Source organism: Pelophylax lessonae (genome assembly GCF_965119305.1).
Source record: "Pelophylax lessonae genome assembly, chromosome: 3".
Lineage (NCBI taxonomy): Eukaryota > Metazoa > Chordata > Amphibia > Anura > Ranidae > Pelophylax > Pelophylax lessonae.
In genome coordinates, this window is record NC_138770.1 from 32,481,613 (window position 1) to 32,504,226 (window position 22,614).

A 22,614-nucleotide genomic window follows, 5' to 3' on the forward strand; every position below is an offset into this window, starting at 1 on the left:
ACACGCACAAGTGAAACACCTTCCTCAAGTGTGAGTAGGCGACAGAACCTGCATCAGTATTTGGTAGGGCATCATACGCCTCTAGAAGTGATGAGGCCAGAAGTAGAGGCGATAGTAGATTGGGTTGCTGACAGTGCCTCCAGTTCCTTCACATTGTCTCCCACCCAGTCTACTGCAGAAAGGTCAGAGTTGGCACCTGCAGCCAATGTCCAACCGTCTTTCACCTCACCCCCTTGCAAATCAGGCAAGCAGTCTGAGCCCCAAGTCATGCAGCAGTCTCTTCTTTTTGATGACTCTGTCAGCAGAGTTTCCCAGGGCCATCCACCTAGCCCTGCCCCAGAAGTGGAAGAGATTGAGTGCAGAGATGCCCAACCACTTATTTCTCAAGATGAGTACATGGAAGGACCATCGCAGCACGTCTCCGATGATGACGAAACGCAGGTGCCAACTGCTGCATTCTGCATTCAGAATTGTGGAGACCGACAAGGAGGGCAGGGGTGAAGACTGGGTAGAAAGATGATGTGGAGGACGATGAGGTCCTCGACTCCACATGGAATGAAGGTCATGCAGGTGACCTGAGTAGTTTGGAGGAAGAGGCGGTGGTCGCACAGAGCCACCAGCACAGCAGAAGAGGGAGCAGGGTGCAGAAGCGGAGCGGCCGTGCCCTAGACACTACGCCTGCTACTGCCCAACATAGCAAGGGAACGAGCGCACCAAAGCGAGCTCAAAGAAGTTCTCTAGCGTGGAAGTTCTTCAGAAAATGTGCTGATGACAGGACATGAGTGGTTTGCACCCTGTGCAATCAGAGCCTGAAGCGAGGCATAAACCTTCTCAACCTGAGCACAACCTGCATGATCAGGCATCTAAGTGCAAAGCACGAGCTGCAGTGGAGTAGACACCTTCAAAACCAAGAAAGGTCTCTGGCTCCTCCTGCTTCCTCTTCTGCTGCAGTCTCGGCCTCTCCATCCACATCTGTAGTGATACCGGCACCTGCCACCCCGCAAACAGACGATCTGTCAGCAACACCACCACCTGAGTCACCAACCATCTCCACAATGTCCCGTGGAAGCATTCAGCTTTCCATCTCCCAAACACTTCAGAGGAAGAGGAAGTACCCCCCTACCCACCCGCGATACCTGGCCCTGAATGCCAGCATTTCAAAATTCTGGCCTTTGAAATGCTGTCATTCCGTCTGGTGGAGACGCACAGTTTTAAAAGCTTTATGTCGGTGGCTGTCCCACAGTACGTCGTGCCCAGCCGCCACTACTTTTCCAGGCAAGCCATCCCTTCCCTGCACAACCAAGTGGGGGAAAAAAATCAGGTGTGCACTGCGCAACGCCACCTGTGCCAAGGTCCACCCAACTACCGATACGTGGTCCAGTAAGCACGGTCAGGGGCGTTATATCTCCCTAACGGCACACTGGGTAAATGCAGTGGCGGATGGGCTTGAGGCGGATAGCAATTTGGCGCACGTCCTTCCACCACCGAGGATTGCAGGGCGCTTCAGTTTGCCTCCTGTTCCTAACTCCTCCTACTCCGCTTCCTCATCCTCTACCGCCTCCTCATCCGGTCAGCGTAACACCTTCACCACCAACTTCAGCACAGCCAGGGGTAAACGACAGCAGGCAGTTTTAAAACTTGCCTGTTTGGGGGAAAAACCACACACCGCGCAGGAGTTGTGGAGGAGCATGGAACAGCAGACAAATGAGTGGTTGCTGCCAGCGAGCCTCAAGCCCGGCCTGGTGGTGTGCGATAACGGGCGAAATCTCATAGCAGCTCTGGGCCTAGCCGGTTTGATGCACATCCCTTGCCTGGAGCATGTGCTGAATTTGGTGGTGCAGAGGTTCCTTCAAAATTACCCCGATATGTCAGAGCTGCTGCAGAAAGTGCGGGCCGTCTGTGCGCACTTTCGGCGCTCTCACCCTGCTGCTGCTCGCCTGTCAGCGCTGCAGCGTAACTTCGGCCTTCCCGCTCACCGCCTCATATGTGACGTGCCCACAAGGTGGAACTCCACCTTGCACATGCTGGAAAGACTGTGCGAGCAGCAGCAGGCCATAGCGGAGTTTCAGCTGCAGCACGCACGCGTTGAGTCGCTCTGCGGAACAGCACCACTTCACCACCAATAACTGGGCCTCCATGCGAGACCTGTGTGCCTTGTTGCGCTGTTTTTAGTACTCCACCAACATGGCCAGTGCCGATGACGCCGTTGTCAGCTTAACTATCCCACTTCTATGCCTCCTTCAAAAAATGATTCGGGCGATGATGGAAGAGGATGTGGCACAGGATGAGGAGGAGGAGGATGAAGAGGTAACATTTCCAAGGCTTTCAGGGCAGTCATTCGCAAGGGGCTCCGAGGGTGGGTTCCTGCACACACAAACGCCAGGGACACAATTGTCCAGCAGGGGCACAGTTCTAGAGGATGAGATGGAGGAGGAGATGGAACCATGTTCACAGCAGGTTGCCCCCCAGGCCAGCTCATGGCCATCACTGGTGCGTGGCTGGGGGGATACAGAGAACACAGACGATACACCTCCCACAGAGGACAGCCTTTCGTTGCCTCTGGGCAGCCTGGCACACATGAGTGATTACATGCTGCAGTGTCTCCACAACGACCTCCGAGTTGCCCACATTCTAACTTGTGCTGATTACTGGGTGGCCACGCTGCTGGATCCCCGTTACAAGGACAACGTACCGTCCTTAATTCACTCACTGGAGCGCGATCGCAAGATGCGCGAGTACAAGCGCACGCTGGTAGACGCCATGCTGCTGGCATTCCCATCTGACAGCGGGGCCGCAGTGGAAGCACAAGGCAGAGGAGGAGGAGGTCGCCAACGCAACCAGGACACCGCCAGCACCTCAGAAGGCAGGGTTAGCATGGCCGAAATGTGGAAAAGCTTTGTCAGCACGCCACAACAAACAGCAGCACCAGCAGCTCATATGGAACGTCTTAGCAGGAGGCAGCATTTCACCAACATGGTGGAGCAGTATGTGTGCATACGCCTACATGTAGTGAATGACGGGTCTTCCCCCTTCAACTTCTGGGTCTCCAAATTGGGCACATGGCCTGAGCTTGCCCTTTACGCCTTGGAGGTGCTGGCGTGCCCTGCAGCCAGTGTATTATCTGAACGTGTATTTAGCACGGCTGGGGGCGTTATCACAGACAAGCGCAGCCACCTGTCCAGAGACAATGTGGACAAGCTCACGTTCATTAAAATGAACCAGGCATGGATGCCACAGGACTTTTCTGTACCTTGTGCAGAATAGAGATAGATACCGACCTTACCCAGCCATTGTTCTATTTTTGATCTTTCTCACTCTTTTGGGGTGTACCCTCATTTAAAATGACTGAAAAAAAGCAGTGTTGGCTACCTCGTCCTCCTCCACCGCCGCTTCCAACTACACCGCCCATAGGTGTGCGCAGCCTGTTGCATTAGGGTGTGCACCCCAAAGTTTAAATACACATGCATGTGTTTGCCTACATGTATATGGCCACGGTACATTACTCTCCCTGCTGGCAAAGTGAAATAGAAGTGTGTGGCACTTCTCTTATGGCAGACCAGGTCCGAGGGAGATCTTTCCCATGGCAAACAGAGCGATAATGCTAATGTGCCCTAGGTGATTAGGGTGTGCCCAGGCACACCCTGTGCGCACGCCTATGACACCGCCACATCCACCACCACCTCAACCTCCCTCCTACTCCATATGGGCCTCGTCCTTCACAGAACATTGTTTTATTTTTCAGTTTTTTTTTGTTGTTTTAAGTTATTTTGCTATCCACATTTGTTTGCAGAGCACTCGCCATGCTCTTAACTACGTTTTACTGCCATTTGCAGCACTCTAGCCCTTTCCATTGGTGTTTTAGAGCCATTTTAGTGCCTGAAAGTTCGGGTCCCCATTGACTTCAATGCGGTTCGGTGTCCGGGTAAAGTTCGGAAAAAGTCCGGGACACGGACCCAGACTTTTTTTTCAAGTTCGGCCGAACCCGCTGAACACGGGACATCCAGGTGTCCGCTCAACTCTATTCATGAGCCCTTTGTCTGCGTTTTCTGACCTCCAATGTATCCCGTAAGATTTCTGCACTTTGCCAATGAGGAGTTTGATGTCTTTGGCGGGTAGACTTATGAAGTGGCACAGCACTGGATGGGATAGAGTCGGTCAAAGGTTCTGGAGATGTTTGTGGGTGTCCAACAGACAAATCAGTCTCTGTAACTCCAGGCACATGGCTGGGCTTCTCAGGAATATGGTCACCAACTGTTGCAGGGGTTGGTTGTAAACTTGTGGGATCATGCCAGACACCATGCCATATGTCACCAGCAGAGCTCAGAGTAGACTCTGGTGGTTGGTTAGCAAGAGGGGTCGGATTTGTCTCTAGTAGCCGACAAATGCGCTTTCTCAACTGTGAAAGGTGTCGAACATAAACGCCATTCTCCAGGCGTACAAGGTACATTCTCCTTCCAAGAGGCCGATCAATAATGCCAGGAAGCCAAGGAGGCAAACCTCTGTAATTCCGGAACCATACGAGATCACCAGCATGGAAACCAGGACGGCCTGGCAGAGAAGGTGTTGATGACTATTCCTATGGATGAAGTAAATCAAGTTTGGTGCGGAGATGCCTGCCAAACATAAGAAAAGCTGGGGACAGCCCAGTAGTAGCGTGATTCGTGTTTCGGTACACGGTCAAGAACTCCAGCAGCTTCTCTTCTGACATTCCAACCTGGTCCACAGTGGACAGTAAGTGCTTCTTAAATGTCTGCACAAACCGTTCTGCCAGCCCATTCGAGGCTGGATGATAAGGAGCGGTTCTGTAGTGTTGGATACCCAAGCCACTGAGGAAGGAATGAAACTCATGCGAAGTAAATTGAGTGCCATTGTCCGACACTATGGCTGTTGGCAATCCATATTGAGAAAAGAGCTTCCGTAAGACTTGAATGGTAGCAGCTGAGGTAATAGAAGGCATATGGAAAACCTCCGGCCATTTTGAATGCACATCTACCACGATCAAATACATTTTACCCTGGATTGGGCCAGCAAAATCAAGATGGAGTCTTGACCACGGGTCTGTCGGCCATGGCCAAGGTTGCAGGGTTCCCCTCTTTTGGGGACGCTGAGCTTGACAGCACCCAGGACATTGAGCCACATTATCTTCAATTGCTGTATCCATTTGTGGCCACCAAACATAGCTTCGGGCTCGCAGCTTCATGCGCACCACACCAGGATGGCCTTTATGCAGTATCCTTAGCATGGTTGGTTGCAAAGACTGAGGTACAATCACTCTATTGCCCCATTTGTAGGCAACCAGCATTAGTCACAAGCTCACATTTTCTGGCAAAGTACGGACGAAATTCTTTTGAAACTTTCTCTGGCCATCCAGTCTGAACATATGAGAATATCTGAGAAAGGAAAGGATCTCTGGCTGTATGTCTGGCAATTAGGGAGGTGGACATGCAGGACCGTGGCTTGTGTATTTCCACTACGCGTATGTCTCTTGGTAGGTGGTCTCCAAGTGGCAATCTGGAAAAGGCATCTGCATTGCCATGGGTATCATGGGGGCGGTATCTGATAGAATTAAGCTCCCACAAATAAAGCGTACCTTTGTACACGAGATGCTGTTGTTGTAGAAATTCCTTTCTGAGGGTTCAGGATTGACAACAGAGGTTTGTGTTCAGTGATAAGTGTGAACTCCCGACCATAGATATACGTGTGAAATTTTTTTGTGGCCCATACAATGGCCAAAGCTTCCTTGTCTATCTGGGAGTAGTTTTGTTCTGCTGAGGTTAAAAACCTGGAGGCAAAAGAAAAGGGGCGCTCTGTGCCATCTGGCATGACATGGGAAAGCACGGCACCCAGTCCATAAGGCAAGGCGTCACAAGCCAAGGTGACGGGTTTCTTTAAATCATAGTGGACCAGAACTCGAGAAGACAGAATGAGTTCTTTGGAAAGCCGAAAGGCTTCTTCACATTTTTCTGTACAAATCCATTTAGCTTTTGCATCCAGTAAGCGATGTAACGGGTAGAGCTGGTGTGCTAGGTGTGGCAAGAAACGGTGGTAGTAATTTAGCAGGCCAAGGTAAGATCTGAGCTGTGTGACATTCTGTGGAGTAGGGGCATGGGTAAGGGCTTTAACCTTTTCTTCAGTAGTGTGTAACCCATGTCAGTCCACCGTGTGGGCACAAAATTCCAGCTGAGACTTTAGAAATTTGCATTTTGAAAGATTGACGCGTAAACCATACCTTTGGAGTCTCTCTAGCACAGCTTCCACATTCTATGTTCTTCATCAGTGGGACCGGTGATGAGCATGTCATCTAGTAGACATTGAGTGAAAGGTATGCCTGCCAGGACCTCATCCATGATCCGCTGCCAAATGGCTGGTGCTGGGGCAATGCTGAAAACCATGCGGTTATATTGGAATAAACCTTTATGTGTGTTAATGGTCAACAGATGGCATGAATCTGGGTGTACTTGCAGTTGCAGGTAAGCTTGCTTTAAGTCTATTTTTGTAAACTTTTTCCCCCCAGCCAGTGAGCTAAATAGATCTTCAAGTCGAGGCAATGGGTATTGATCCACAAGAAGTTGGTTGTTCAGGGCAACCCTGAAATCCCCACAAATCCTAATGTCTCCATTCTTTTTCTTGACAGACACAATTGGTGATGCCCATTCACTTCTATCAACTTTTGTTATGATGTTTTCAGCCAATAGGTGGTCCAGCTCTGCTTCCACTTTCTTCCACAAGGCAAAAGGTACTGATCTTGCCGTACAAAAACGAGGTGTAGCACCAGGCTTCAAGAGGAGGTGGGCCATCTTCCCTTTTACGGTGCCCAAAGAGTCCTCAAAAACCTCCTTAAAGCGAGACTTCAGGGATTCCACCCAATAGTCTGTGTCAGAAAGCAATGTACATTGGGCAATGGTAAAAAGGAGGCATGCCCAGGGCTTTTATCCAGTCTCTACCATACAACGGAGGACCTCCTTCACGTACAACATAAAGGCGCAGAGTTTGACTGCGGTTGCCCAATGTAACAAGGGGTTTCACATAACCCAAGGGTTGTAGTATAGTTCCTTGCTGTAGGTTTGTAGTGTAAGATTTGTAGGTTGGAGCGGTAGGGACAGACCCGATGCCTTTAAATCAGACCATGAAATGACAGACACAGCCGCCCCTGTATCAACATCCATGGAGACAGGACAGCCATTGAGTGTGACATCCACTTTTATCACAGGAGTACTCCCAGCTACTCGAAACAGTCCAACATGCTGGACGCAGGTCTCCTCATCAGAGCTGAAGCCATTATTATCCGCATCCAAATGAAACGTCTGTGTACGTCTACCTCTTGTGATACCGTTCCAGGAGCGGGAGCTGCGGCAAACACGCTCAATATGACCAGTCTTTCCACAGAGAAAACAAACGACATCCTTGAACTCGCAAGCAGGTGCACTGTGAGTAGTGTTACCACAACGGTAGCAAGTTGGCGTCCTAGAGACAGAAGAAGTAGGGTGGTGAGACTTAGTTTGATTTGGGGACAGTTGTCCTGGTGTCGGGTGATAGCAGTGTGGAATATTTCCTCACCCTGGTTTGCAGGTGTGTCATTCGGTGCCTTCAGTAGGATGGCATCTCGTGTAGCCAACTCCATGACCGTAGGAAGGTCAGTGGCTTTCATCAGAGTCAAGTCGGGTTCTGTGAGTAAGCATTTCTGTATGGCTGGGTCGCAGAGTCCCATGACTAACATGTCGCGGAGAGCTGTCTGCAGGTAGTCTCCAAACTGACAAGTGACAGCTAGTTTACATAAAACAATGATAAATGTCTTTATGTCCTCCCCTGCCTGCTGCCTCCTACTGTAGAATTTAAACCGCTCTGTGATTTCTAACGGCTTTGGGTTGTAGTGTGCATGTAGCTTCTGAATTAACTCCGGCAGGGGCTGAGAGGCCAGCTTGTCTGGAGAAATGAGGTCTCTGAGAGTACCATATGCAGCTTGTCCCAATGCTGAGGAAAACTGCAACTTTCTTTTCTGCAGCCACACTATTTGCTTCCATATACTGCTCCAGCCTCTCCACCCAGGAGCTCCATGACTCAGCAGCAGGATCAAATGGTTGAATAAACCCTATGAAGGCCATATGTGCTAAAATCCACAATCCTCGTCGCCACTGTTATGTCCTTTAAACACGAGGGTGCTGCTAGCAATGCTGCCAGTATCTGCTCAGCAAGTTACACACAGGCTGGATGTACTTCTTGACCAGGGAGCTTTATTACTCACTCAGAGACATGCTGACATGAGGAGTCGTAATATAACAGCTTCTGTTCCTAACAGATGTAATCTCTTCTCTGTACCATGCTGCTGCTTCCAGGCTCCACACACCTGTGTCTGACTTCCTGGTACAGCCCCTTCCCCATCATGCATCAGGAGAAAAAGGGAAAGGTCACAGTTAATCTGCACAAACATCACACGGAGAAATGGAGTGTAAATAGCAGACAATTTTCTCCGGAGCTCCTAATGGTGGGGATGGATTTTGCTGCATGCTGGTGCCAAGTTTCCACCCCCCAGGGTCACTGCAGGTGTGGAGAAAATCTGTGTAAGAGGATATGGAGAAGAGATGAGGAGGAGACCCAGGATTCACGATAAAGGTCAGGGAAAGCAACAGATGAGCGCATCCAAGAGATGAAGCCGGGGTCACTACACAGAAAATCAATCTAAGGAAACAACAGGCAGGACGAGGAATAGCAAGAAGGAGCTCATAGACAAATTAGAACATTGCTCAGCCAATGGGAGATTATCTCAGCATGACTTACATAATGAAGGAGATGAGGGGGAGGGGAGGAAGTCACTTAAGGTGACCATTGATACATGGAAATTCAGCTGGTTCAGCAGGGATCGCTCACATTTCCATCCATGTGTGGTCACTGCCAGATAAAAGTAACTCCATCAGCGGCTGCAGCCAATAGCTTTATCAATAATCGGTGTATTCTGAGAGCGGAGGAGCGCCCCCCCCCCCCCCCCCCATTGTCAGAATACAATAGTGCAGCGGGGAGGATTCCCCCATCACCTTTTGATGTGTGGATGGGGGAATCACTTCAGTTTTTTTCTCTCTCATCCCGCTGGCTGAACGATAAAACTGAACCGTGTATGGCCATATTTGGAAGGAAGATATATTATTCATCAACTGACCCCCCTGAAGGGGTTGATCTAGGTTTCCACACTATATATGTGTATCATCATCTGCTGGAGATAAAAGACATCACAGTAACTATGGAGGAAGAGGACGGACATGACGGGGGGGGGGGGATGTTATTGGGTGTAAATAGAAAATAAGATCTTATTACCTCCTCTGCTGCCTCTTCCACCAATGTCTTCTCTCTGCTTCCTCCTGACTGACCTTTCATCTGGAACTTCCTGTCTGTATCTGACATCACTTCCTGTGTGTACCTGGAATCACTTCCTGTCTGTATTCCATAGAGACTTCCTGTCTGAGTAGAAGTGAGATCACCACCTTGTGGAGCTCAGAGGAACTGCAGCCCTGAGAAACGTCTGGTAGTGTGGACACGGCCTTGTGCTGTGTGTGTATGTACTGTATATCCTTATAGATGGGATCATCTCCACTCCCACCAAGGGGGATAGAAATATTTCTCTATCGTTCATTGACAGATGTAGCTCCATATCTTCTTAGACCATTGGGTTATGCTTCTCCCATCAGGAATAGGACACTACGCAGGAAAAAGCTTTACTACTCCTATGGGGCTGTCCCTGCAGGCATAACCCCACACACTCTGCTATAGCCCTCCGTTTGTTTCTGGCTAGTTTAGGAGTAGGACCTAATTCCCTGCTGGGATTTCGTTCTTAGCTATTTAAAAGGGAAATTTTTGGTATATGTAATCTTTATTTACTAGTTTAGAGTTCCTGGAGAACTACAAGCAACAGCCGGCTGCAGTTTTGCACTAGATAATCTAGATCCAGCCTGGCCACCGAGCGTGAACAGGTTATAGTCCAGCACTAGGCCTCGCCATGACAGAGCCCCGATGGATGGGGAAGACCCTGTGAGTGGACCGTCTCGCTGGGACGTTATGACCTGGAACGCCCTGAGTCGCAGCATACCCCCTGGCTGGCAGCACCCCCACCCTGGGTAGGAGGTGGTCTATTTGGAGTGGCGCCCACCTGGTACCGTGAGTAATGCTGTTCCCCCACTCCTCTGGCGGTCTCGGGGTGGACGTGGGCCCCCTTCTTGGAATTGTTGGACCCTCTGGAGATCCCTTGGTTCCCCTGGCCTCTTGGACATACCAGCCAGCCCCCGTTATTCTCCCCCCTTCTCCTAGTAGGTTCTTACCTTGGGGGCAGTAATATTACGGCCGCTGCGGTGTTCCTGCGGGGGGGGTGACTGTCCTGGTGGGGTCTTTTGTTAAGGACCTTCTGATGCCACTTGTCTGGGACCAGGAGACCCGGGACTGGGACTGGGTCCCGAAGACCGCATGGCGCGCCGTGGGGGCCGTCAGTTTGCTATAGATTTGTGCTCAATATTTTCCATTGAAAATGTATGGGCAGCCATTTTCTGTTAGTTCCCCATAAGAATGCATAGTGCGGCCATTTTCTTGTAGTCCACATTCGCTGGACAGGCATATAAATAGGAATTCTGGGGGAGAGGTGAGGCAGGAGGAAGTTGAGAGGAGACGTTGCTGGAAGTGGCAGCAGAGGAGGTAATAAGATCTTATTTTCTATTTACACCCAGTAACCCCCTGTCATGTCCGTCCTCTTCCTCCATAGTCACTGTGACTTCTTTTATCTCCAGCAGATGATGATACACACATATATAGTGTGGAAACATAGATTAACCCCTTCAGGGGCAGAACATTTCCCCACTTACGGGGCCGGAACATTCTGTTCATTCCTATTTCTCGTTTAGTCTTTTTTTTAAACCACTTAGTTGACTTGTATTAGGTGTGGGGGATGGGGGGGGGGTATTTAGACATAAAAAGAATCATATTTGTTCCTCTTTACCAGCAGATCAAAAACTAGCAAAAAGACTTTGTGATCTGTCAAGCCAAAGGTAAGAGACTTCTGGATGAAAACAACACTAAACTGAATGTTCCTCTGTATAATCCCACCGGGATCCATTCTTCCCTCATATTATCCCCCATACATCTCCATCCTAATATTGTACAACCAGTACAGTCCACATCATTCTCCGTCATCAATTATTGGTTTACAGGGAAACCTGTATAGATCACATGACCAATGAGGATGGAGGAGGACCAGAGTCATATGACTGAGAAGATACTAAACCTCACCCTGGAGATCATCTACCTGCTGACCGGAGAGGTGAGGAGGATTCTGGGAGGTCACATGACATCACTCTTATCTCTATTAATAAAACACAGAACTGACCGGAGAGGTGAGGAGGATTCCGGGAGGTCACATGACATCACTCTTATCTCTATTAACCGGTTGCCGACCGCCGCAAGTACATATACTGCGGCGGTCAGCCCCAGCCAGGCAAAGTGACGTACCGGTACGTCACTAGCCTGTCACTTGCTTTTGAGCCAATAGCGGGCGAGCGCGCGCCTGCCCCGGCTCGTTCCCTGGGAAGTCCGTGCGTGTGACCGGCGGACCCGATGTCCGCCGGTTACTCGCGATCCTCCGCCGTGAAGGGAGAAAGGCAGGCGGCTGATGTAAACAAGCCGCCTGTCATTCTCCCCTGTGTAGGAATGGTGATCATACGGTTCTACTATGTAGGACCGTTGATCACTGTTCCTACACCAGTAGCCATGTCCAATCACAGTAAGAAGCATGCCCCTAGGGACACACTTAACCCCTTCTTCCCCAATAAAGTTAACCCCTTCCCTGCCAGTGTCATTTTGCAGTAACAGTGCATATGTATAGCACTGATTACTGCAGTAATGTCACTGGTAACCCCAAAAGTGTCAAAAATGTCAGTCAAGGGTCCGATCTGTCCGCTGCAATGTCGCAGTACCGCAAAAAAATCGCAGATCGCCGCCATTACTCGTTAAACAAAAAACACCAAAAATGACAAAAATCTTTCCCTTACTTAGTAAATGCAATAACTTTTGCGCAAACCAATCAAAATACGCTTTTTGCGATTTTTTTTTTTTTTTTTTTTACCAAACATATGTAGCAGAAAACAAATTGGCCAAAAATGTTGATTTTTACATTTTTTTGGGAATTTCATATAAAAAATGTGAAAAATATTGTTATTTTTGCAAACTTGACGCTCTTTTTTTGTTTATAGCGCAAAAAATAAAAATCGCACAGGTGATCAAATACCACCAAAAGAAAGCTCTGTTTGTGGGAAAAGAAAGACGTCAAATTTGTTTAGGTACAGCGTCGCACGACTGCGTAATTGTCCGTTAAAATCACGCAGTGCCGAATCGCAAAAAAGGCCCTGGTCAGGAAGGGGGTAAAATCTTCCGGGGCTTAAGTGGTTAATAAAACACAGAGCTGACCGGAGAGGTGAGGAGGATTCTGGGAGGTCACATGACATAACTCTTATCTCTATTAATAAAACACAAACCTGACCGGAGAGGTGAGGAGGATTCTGGGAGGTCACATGACATCAGTCTTATCTCTGTTAATAAAACACAGACCTGACCGGAAAGGTGAGGAGGATTCTGGGAGGTCACATGACATCACTCTTATCTCTATTAATAAAACACAAACCTGACCGGAGAGGTGAGGAGGATTCTGGGAGGTCACATGACATAACTCTTATCTCTATTAATAAAACACAAACCTGACCGGTGTTCCGTGAAAAAACCATACCTGTGAGAAAACCATACCCTCGTCACTTCCGGTTCAGCTACGGAGGGTATGGATTTCTCACGGTAGTTAAACTTGCGGCGCTTACATTAAAACAGCTCCTCTGCAACATAAATCATCTCCGCTCTTCCCCTGTCACTGCCCTCATCTCCGGTAATAAATATAAAAGCGGATCACGGAGCCGCGATCGCCGTCACATTTACATCTCATACTCCCGCGGTCGCTTTTATATTTATTACCGGAGATGAGGGAAGTTACAGCGATAGCAGAGGAGATGATTTATGTTGCAGCCGAAGTGTTTTAATGTACCCGCCGCAAGTATAACATTAGACAAAGTGCCGTGAGAATTTCATGCCCACTGAGCATGCGCACTTGGCAAATTCTTTCATGTTCAATCACGTATCCGGGGCTCTGAGCATGCGCACTGCTGCGCTGCTCAGCTGTTTCAGACCGGAAGTGACGACGGTATGGTTTCTCCACGGGGTATGGTTTTTTAACGTTACACCGGAAAGGTGAGGAGGATTCTGGGAGGTCACATGACATCACTCTTATCTCTATTAATAATATACAGACCTGACCGGAGAGGTGAGGAGGATTCTGGGAGGTCACATGACATCACTCTTATCTCTATTAATAAAACACAGACCTGACCGGAGAGGTGAGGAGGATTCTGGGAGGTCACATGACATCACTCTTATCTCTATTAATAAAACACAGACCTGACCGGAGAGGTGAGGAGGATTCTGGGATTCTAACATGATATTCCTATTGGTTCCTCAATACAGAGATTTCCTCTTCTGAAGTCAGGTGATCATATGACCATCACAGTGCCTCCATGTGACTCCCTAAAACCTGAGAGACACAACATGCAGAAGATTCTAGAAGTCACCAAGAAAATGATGGAGCTGCTGACAGGAGAGGTGAGCGGTGCTGGGAATTCTTTTTTGTAATTTTATTTTTATTGAATTTCCCAAAAATAAAGAAGTTTCATCCATTGTATTTCACAAAGGAGGCAATGAAGAGGGTATATAGATATTACACCATGAAGAGGGTATATAGATATTACACCATGAAGAAGGTATATAGATATTACACCATGAAGAGGGTATATAGATATTACACCATGAAGAGGGTATATAGGAATTACACCACGAAGAGGGTATATAGATATTACACCATGAAGAGGGTATATAGATATTACACCATGAAGAGGGTATATAGATATTATACCATGAAGAGGGTATATAGATATTACACCAGATATTACACCATGAAGAAGGTATATAGATATTACACCATGAAGAGGGTATATATAGATATTACACCATGAAGAGGGTATATAGATATTACACCATGAAGAGGGTATATAGATATTACACCATGAAGAGGGTATATAGATATTATACCATGAAGAGGGTATATAGATATTACACCATGAAGAGGGTATATAGATATTACACCATGGGAGAGGGTGGAGAAAAATGCTTCCATTGAATATAAGAGGTAAAGAGGTTATTGGGAATACGGAGCTTAGTGTGGAATTCCTCAAAGGGTCTGAGTTTTCTTGTAACCAAATCTACAAAATGACCCAACTATAAGGAGAATTATCTGCAGGACTGTGAAAACAGCAGCCAGGTCTATTAAGAGGAAAAGTCTCACACCGGATTATTGACCACAATGTGGTGGATAAGAACAGTCAAGTTAATTAAAAAGCCAACGATACCTCTGCAAAAGGTCCCTGTTCCCGCCACTTTCTCCAGACACATCACAAGTAGGGTTGAGCGGACACCTAGATGTCCGTGTTCGACGGGTTCGGCCGAACTTTAAAAAAAAGTCCGGGTCCGTGTCCCGGACTTTTACCGAACTTTTCCCGGACACCGAACCCCATTGAAGTCAATGGGGACCCGAACTTTAAGGCACTAAAATGGCTCTAAAACACCAAAGGAAAGGGCTAGAGTGCTGCAAATGGCAGCAAAACGTAATTAAGAGCATGGCAAGTGCTCTGCAAACAAATGTGGATAGGGAAATAACTTAAAACAACAAAAAAAAACAGAAAAATAAAACAATGTTCTTCTTCATCTCTGAAGGACGAGGCCCATATGGAGTAGGAGGGAGGTTGAGGTGGTGGTGGATGTGGCGGTGACATAGGCGTGCGCACAGGGTGTGCTGGGTGTGCCTGGGCACACCCTAATCACCTAGGGCACATAGCATTGCCAGTGAGGAGATGGGAAAGATCTCCCTGGGACCTGCTCTGCTCTATTTCTCCTTGCCTACAGGTACATGGCCCCGATACATTACTCTCCCTGCTGGCAAACACATGCATGTGTATTTCAACTTTGGGGTGCACACCTTAATGCAATAGGCTGCGCACACCTATGGGCGGTGTAGGTGGAAGCGGCGGTGGAGGAGGACCAGGGCCGGATTAACAGCATCATGGGCTTGGTGCTGAGGATTTTGAAGGGCCTTAGGGCCGTGCCTTGCCATGCACCCAGAGGAGGAAGGGTGCAGCCATGCATGCCTAATTCAACATGGGATGCTGTCTCTGAAGCCCATAAACACATCCATGCATCGCCAACTGTCCCTCCTTGTCCGGCCTTCACGCTGTGTGGGGAGGTTCTGAGGGTGCTGCCTGGGGAAGCGAGCATAGAAGCCAGACTTCTGTGTTTACAAGTGACAGAAGAGCGGTAACAGTGAATATGGCCAACCCGGGGCCTATATAAAAGGTAGGGGCCTGGAGCTGCAGCTCCAATAGACCCTACATTAATCTGGCCCTGAGGAGGAGGACGAGGTAGCCAACACTGCTTCTTTTCACAAATTTTAAATGAGGGTACACCCCAAAAGAGTGAGAAAGAGCAAAAATGGAACAATGGGTGGGTAAGGTCGGTATCCATTGCTATTCTGCATAAGGTACGGAAAAGTCCCGTGGGATCCATGCCTGGTTCATTTTAATGAACGTGAGCTTGTCCACATTGTCTCTGGACAGGCGGCTGCGCTTGTCTGTTATAACGCCCCCAGCCGTGCTAAATACCCGTTCAGATAATACACTGGCTGCAGGGCACGCCAGCACCTCCAAGGCGTAAAGGGCAAGCTCAGGCCATGTGCCCAATTTGGAGACCCAGAAGTTGAAGGGGGCAGACCCGTCATTCACTACATGTAGGCGTGTGCACACATACTGCTCCACCATGTTGGTAAAATGCTGCCTCCTGCTAAGACGTTCCATCTGAGCTGCTGGTGCTGCTGTTTGTTGTGGCGTGCTGACAAAGCTTTTCCACATTTCGGCCATGCTAACCCTGCCTTCTGAGGTGCTGGCGGTGCCCTGGTTGCGTTGGCGACCTCCTCCTCCTCCTCCTCTGCCTTGTGCTTCCACTGTGGCCCCGCTGTCAGATGGGAATGCCAGCAGCATGGCGTCTACCAGCGTGCGCTTGTACTCGCGCATCTTGCGATCGCGCTCCAGTGAGTGAATTAAGGACGGTACGTTGTCCTTGTAACGGGGATCCAGCAGCGTGGCCACCCAGTAATCAGCACAAGTTAGAATGTGGGCAACTCGGCGGTCGTTGTGGAGACACTGCAGCATGTAATCGCTCATGTGTGCCAGGCTGCCCAGAGGCAACGAAAGGCTGTCCTCTGTGGGAGGTGTATGGTCCGTGTCCTCTGTATCCCCCCAGCCACGCACCAGTGATGGCCATGAGCTGGCCTGGGTGCCACCCTGCTGTGAACATGGTTCCATCTCCTCCTCCAGCTCCTCCTCCTCCTCATCCTCCTCATCCTCCAGAACTGTGCCCCTGCTGGACAATTGCGTCCCTGGCGTTTGCGTGTGCAGGAACCCACCCTCGGAGCCCCTTGCGAATGACTGCCCTGAAAGCCTTGGAAATGTTACCTCTTCATCCTCCTCCTCCTCCTCATCCTGTGCCACATCCTCTTCCATCATCGCCCGAATTGTTTTTTCAAGGAGGCATAGAAGTGGGATAGTTAAGCTGAGAACGGCGTCATTGCCACTGGCCATGTTGGTGGAGTACTCAAAACAGCGCAACAAGGCACACAGGTCTCGCATGGAGGCCCAGTTATTGGTGGTGAAGTGGTGCTGTTCCGCAGAGCGACTCACGCGTGCGTGCTGCAGCTGAAACTCCACTATGGCCTGCTGCTGCTCGCACAGTCTTTCCAGCATGTGCAAGGTGGAGTTCCACCTTGTGGGCACGTCACATATGAGGCGGTGAGCGGGAAGGCCGAAGTTACGCTGCAGCGCTGCCAGGCGAGCAGCAGCAGGGTGAGAACGCCGAAAGTGCGCACAAACGGCCCGCACTTTCTGCAGCAGCTCTGACATATCGGGGTAGTTTTTAAGGAACCTCTGCACCACCAAATTCAGCACATGCGCCAGGCAAGGGATGTGCGTCAAACCGGCTAGGCCCAGAGCTGCTATGAGATTTCGCCCGTTATCGCACACCACCAGGCCGGGCTTGAGGCTCGCTGGCAGCAACCACTCATTTGTCTGCTGTTCCATGCTCCTCCACAACTCCTGCGCGGTGTGTGGTTTGTCCCCCAAACAGGCAAGTTGTAAAACTGCCTGCTGTCGTTTACCCCTGGCCGTGCTGAAGTTGGTGGTGAAGGTGTTACGCTGTCCGGATGAGGAGGCGGTAGAGGATGAGGAAGCGGAGTAGGAGGAGTTAGGAACAGGAGGCAAACTGAAGCGCCCTGCAATCCTCGGTGGTGGAAGGACATGCGCCAAATTGCTATCCGCCTCAGGCCCATCCGCCACTGCATTTACCCAGTGTGCCGTTAGGGAGATATAACGCCCCTGACCGTGCTTACTGGTCCACGTATCCGTAGTTAGGTGGACCTTGGCACAGATGGCGTTGCGCAGTGCACACCTGATTTTTTCCCCCACTTGGTTGTGCAGGGAAGGGATGGCTTGCCTGGAAAAGTAGTGGCGGCTGGGCACGACGTACTGTGGGACAGCCACCGACATAAGGTTTTTAAAACTGTGCGTCTCCACCAGACGGAATGACAGCATTTCAAAGGCCAATAATTTTGAAATGCTGGCATTCAGGGCCAGGGATCGCGGGTGGGTAGGGGGGTACTTCCTCTTCCTCTCAAGTGTTTGGGAGATGGAAAGCTGAACGCTTCCACGGGACATTGTGGAGATGGTTGTTGGTGACCCAGGTGGTGGTGTTGCTGACAGATCGTCTGTTTGCGGGGTGGCAGGTGCCGGTATCACTACAGATGTGGCTGGAGCGGCCGAGACTGCAGCAGAAGAGGAAGCAGGATGAGCCAGAGACGTTTCTTGGTTTTGAAGGTGTGTACTCCACTGCAGCTCGTGCTTTGCACTTAGATGCCTGATCATGCAGGTTGTGCTCAGGTTGAGAAGGTTCATGCCTCGCTTCAAGCTCTGATTGCACAGGGTGCAAACCACTCGTGTCCTGTCATCAGCACATTTTCTAAAGAACTTCCACGCTAGAGAACTCCTTTGAGCTGACTTTGGTGCGCTCGTTCCCTTGCTGCGTTGGGCAGTAGCGGGCGTAGTGTCTAGGGCACGGCCGCTCCGCTTCTGCACCCTGCTCCCTCTTCTGCTGTGCTGGTGGCTCTGTGCGACCACCGCCTCTTCCTCCAAACTACTCAGTTCACCTGCATGACGTTCATTCCATGTGGGGTCGAGGACCTCATCGTCCTCCACATCATCTTCCACCCAGTCTTCACCCCTGCCCTCCTTGTCGGTCTCCACAATGCTGAACGCCGCAGCAGTTGGCACCTGCGTTTCGTCATCATCGGAGACGTGCTGCGATGATCCTTGCATGTACTCATCTTGAGGAATAAGTGGTTGGGCATCGCTGCACTCAATCTCTTCCACTTCTGGGGCAGGGCTAGGTGGATGGCCCTGGGAAACCCTGCTGACAGAGTCCTCAAAAAGAATAAGAGACTGCTGTATGGCTTGGGGCTCAGACTGCTGGCCTGATTTGCAAGGGGGTGAGGTGAAAGACGGTTGGACATTGGCTGCAGGTGCCAACTCTGACCTTTCTGCAGTAGACTGGGTGGGAGACAATGTGAAGGAACTGGAGGCACTGTCAGCAGCAAACCAATCTACTATCGCCTCAACTTGTTCTGGCCTCATCACTTCTAGGGGCGTTTGATGCCCTACCAAATACTGATGCAGGTTCTGTCGCCTACTCACACTTGAGGAAGGTGTTTCACTTGTGCGTGTAGCTGGCACAGATCGACCATGTCCTCTCCTTGCAACAGGAGCTCTACCAGCAGCACCACGACCCAGGCCACAGCCCTTATTTGACGGTCTCCTCATATTTCTGTAATTTAAGATCTTGCCCTAGAAAGGTTTTTATTGAATAGCGGAATAGAAAATATGATCCAAAAAAAGTGTATGTATATCACACGTACACAACCACACTAGGCCCCAATTACTATTGTTTGTACCCCTAAAAGGCTAGATGAGGAGTAGGGGGAGTATGGAACAGGCAGCACCCTCAAACCTTCAGAAGTATGAGATGAACCCCAACAACTTGGAAAGGTGGATCTCTCTCACACGTACCGACACAGACTATCCCGCAATTCAATTGATCCTCAAAGGTTTTTATTGAATAGCGGAATAGGAAATATGATCAAAAAAAGTGTATGTATCTCGCACGTACACAACCACACTAGGCCCCAATTACTATTGTTTGTACCCCTAAAAGGCTAGATGAGGAGTAGGGGGGGTATGGAACAGGCAGCACCCTCAAACCTTCAGAAGTATGAGATGAACCCCAACAACTTGGAAAGGTGGATCTCTCTCACACGTACCGACACAGACTATCCCGCAATTCAATTGATCCCCAAAGGTTTTTATTGAATAGCGGAATAGGAAATATGATCAAAAAAAGTGTATGTATCTCACACGTACAGAAACACACTAGGCCCCAATTACTATTGTTTGTACACCTAAAAGGATGGATGAGGAGGAGGAGGAGTATGGAACAGGCAGCACCCTCAAAGCTTCAGAAGTATGAGATGAACCCCAAAAACTTGGAAAGGTGGATCTCACACGTACCGACACAGACTATTCCGCAATTTAATTGATCCCCAAAGGTTTTTATTGAATAGCGGAATAGGAAATATGATCAAAAAATGTGTATGTATCTCACACGTACAGAAGCACACTAGGCCCCAATTACTATTGTTTGTACACCTAAAAGGATGGATGAGGAGGAGGAGGAGTATGGAACAGGCAGCACCCTCAAAGCTTCAGAAGTATGAGATGAACCCCAAAAACTTGGAAAGGTGGATCTCACACGTACCGACACAGACTATCCCGCAATTTAATTGATCCCCAAAGGTTTTTATTGAATAGCGGAATAGGAAATATGATCAAAAAAAGGGTATGTATCTCACACGTACAGAAGCACACTAGGCCCCAATTACTATTGTTTGTACACCTAAAAGGATGGATGAGGAGGAGGAGGAGTATGGAACAGGCAGCACCCTCAAACCTTCAGAAGTATGAGATGAACCCCAACAACTTGGAAAGGTGGATCTCTCTCACACGTACCGACACAGACTATCCCGCAATTCAATTGATCCTCAAAGGTTTTTATTGAATAGCGGAATAGGAAATATGATCAAAAAAAGTGTATGTATCTCGCACGTACACAACCACACTAGGCCCCAATTACTATTGTTTGTACCCCTAAAAGGCTAGATGAGGAGTAGGGGGGGTATGGAACAGGCAGCACCCTCAAACCTTCAGAAGTATGAGATGAACCCCAACAACTTGGAAAGGTGGATCTCTCTCACACGTACCGACACAGACTATCCCGCAATTCAATTGATCCTCAAAGGTTTTTATTGAATAGCGGAATAGGAAATATGATCAAAAAAAGTGTATGTATCTCGCACGTACACAACCACACTAGGCCCCAATTACTATTGTTTGTACCCCTAAAAGGCTAGATGAGGAGTAGGGGGGGTATGGAACAGGCAGCACCCTCAAACCTTCAGAAGTATGAGATGAACCCCAACAACTTGGAAAGGTGGATCTCTCTCACACGTACCGACACAGACTATCCCGCAATTCAATTGATCCTCAAAGGTTTTTATTGAATAGCGGAATAGGAAATATGATCAAAAAAAGTGTATGTATCTCGCACGTACACAACCACACTAGGCCCCAATTACTATTGTTTGTACCCCTAAAAGGCTAGATGAGGAGTAGGGGGAGTATGGAACAGGCAGCACCCTCAAACCTTCAGAAGTATGAGATGAACCCCAACAACTTGGAAAGGTGGATCTCTCTTACACGTACCAACACAGACTATCCCCCAATTTAACTGATCCCCAAAGGTTTTTGATTAAATAGCGGAATAGAAAATATGATCCCAAAAAAGTGTATGTATATCACACGTACACAACCACACTAGGCCCCAATTACTATTGTTTGTACCCCTAAAAGGCTAGGAGTAGGGGGGAGTATGGAACAGGCAGCACCCTCAAACCTTCAGAAGTATGAGATGAACCCCAACAACTTGGAAAGGTGGATCTCTCTCACACGTACCAACACAGACTATCCCCCAATTTAACTGATCCCCAGAGGTTTTTGATTAAATAGCGGAATAGAAAATATGATCCCAAAAAAGTGTATGTATATCACACGTACACAACCACACTAGGCCCCAATTACTATTGTTTGTACCCCTAAAAGGCTAGGAGTAGGGGGGAGTATGGAACAGGCAGCACCCTCAAACCTTCAGAAGTATGAGATGAACCCCAACAACTTGGAAAGGTGGATCTCTCTCACACGTACCAACACAGACTATCCCCCAATTTAACTGATCCCCAGAGGTTTTTGATTAAATAGCGGAATAGAAAATATGATCCCAAAAAAGTGTATGTATATCACACGTACACAACCACACTAGGCCCCAATTACTATTGTTTGTACCCCTAAAAGGCTAGGAGTAGGGGGAGTATGGAACAGGCAGCACCCTCAAACCTTCAGAAGTATGAGATGAACCCCAACAACTTGGAAAGGTGGATCTCTCTCACACGTACCAACACAGACTATCCCCCAATTTAACTGATCCCCAGAGGTTTTTGATTAAATAGCGGAATAGAAAATATGATCCCAAAAAAGTGTATGTATATCACACGTACACAACCACACTAGGCCCCAATTACTATTGTTTGTACCCCTAAAAGGCTAGGAGTAGGGGGGAGTATGGAACAGGCAGCACCCTCAAACCTTCAGAAGTATGAGATGAACCCCAACAACTTGGAAAGGTGGATCTCTCTCACACGTACCAACACAGACTATCCCCCAATTTAACTGATCCCCAGAGGTTTTTGATTAAATAGCGGAATAGAAAATATGATCCCAAAAAAGTGTATGTATATCACACGTACACAACCACACTAGGCCCCAATTACTATTGTTTGTACCCCTAAAAGGCTAGGAGTAGGGGGGAGTATGGAACAGGCAGCACCCTCAAACCTTCAGAAGTATGAGATGAACCCCAACAACTTGGAAAGGTGGATCTCTCTCACACGTACCAACACAGACTATCCCCCAATTTAACTGATCCCCAGAGGTTTTTGATTAAATAGCGGAATAGAAAATATGATCCCAAAAAAGTGTATGTATATCACACGTACACAACCACACTAGGCCCCAATTACTATTGTTTGTACCCCTAAAAGGCTAGGAGTAGGGGGAGTATGGAACAGGCAGCACCCTCAAACCTTCAGAAGTATGAGATGAACCCCAACAACTTGGAAAGGTGGATCTCTCTCACACGTACCAACACAGACTATCCCCCAATTTAACTGATCCCCAAAGGTTTTTGATTAAATAGCGGAATAGAAAATATGATCCCAAAAAAGTGTATGTA

The 22,614-nt window shown here is 48.7% G+C and overlaps 2 protein-coding genes and 1 pseudogene across 3 annotated transcripts in view; 1 reads left to right on the forward strand and 2 right to left on the reverse strand.

Annotated features, from left to right (window-relative positions):
* The window catches only part of LOC309550274 (uncharacterized protein), a gene marked incomplete at both ends in the record, with an annotated part of 1,476,097 nt that overhangs the window by 658,416 nt on the left and 795,067 nt on the right, over positions 1–22,614 (reverse strand).
* LOC309549915 lies at positions 7,223–8,102 on the reverse strand (annotated as a pseudogene). The gene has a single exon. The product of its transcript is annotated as an uncharacterized misc_RNA (transcript).
* The window catches only part of LOC309549916 (uncharacterized protein), a gene marked incomplete at its 3' end in the record, with an annotated part of 179,893 nt that continues 168,460 nt past the window's right edge, over positions 11,182–22,614 (forward strand). The window contains exons 1-2 of the mRNA XM_082250405.1: positions 11,182–11,293; positions 13,534–13,668. Of these exons, the coding sequence (XP_082106531.1) occupies positions 11,210–11,293; positions 13,534–13,668 (219 nt within the window). The 5' untranslated portion in view covers positions 11,182–11,209. The remainder of the gene's footprint in view (positions 11,294–13,533; positions 13,669–22,614) is intronic.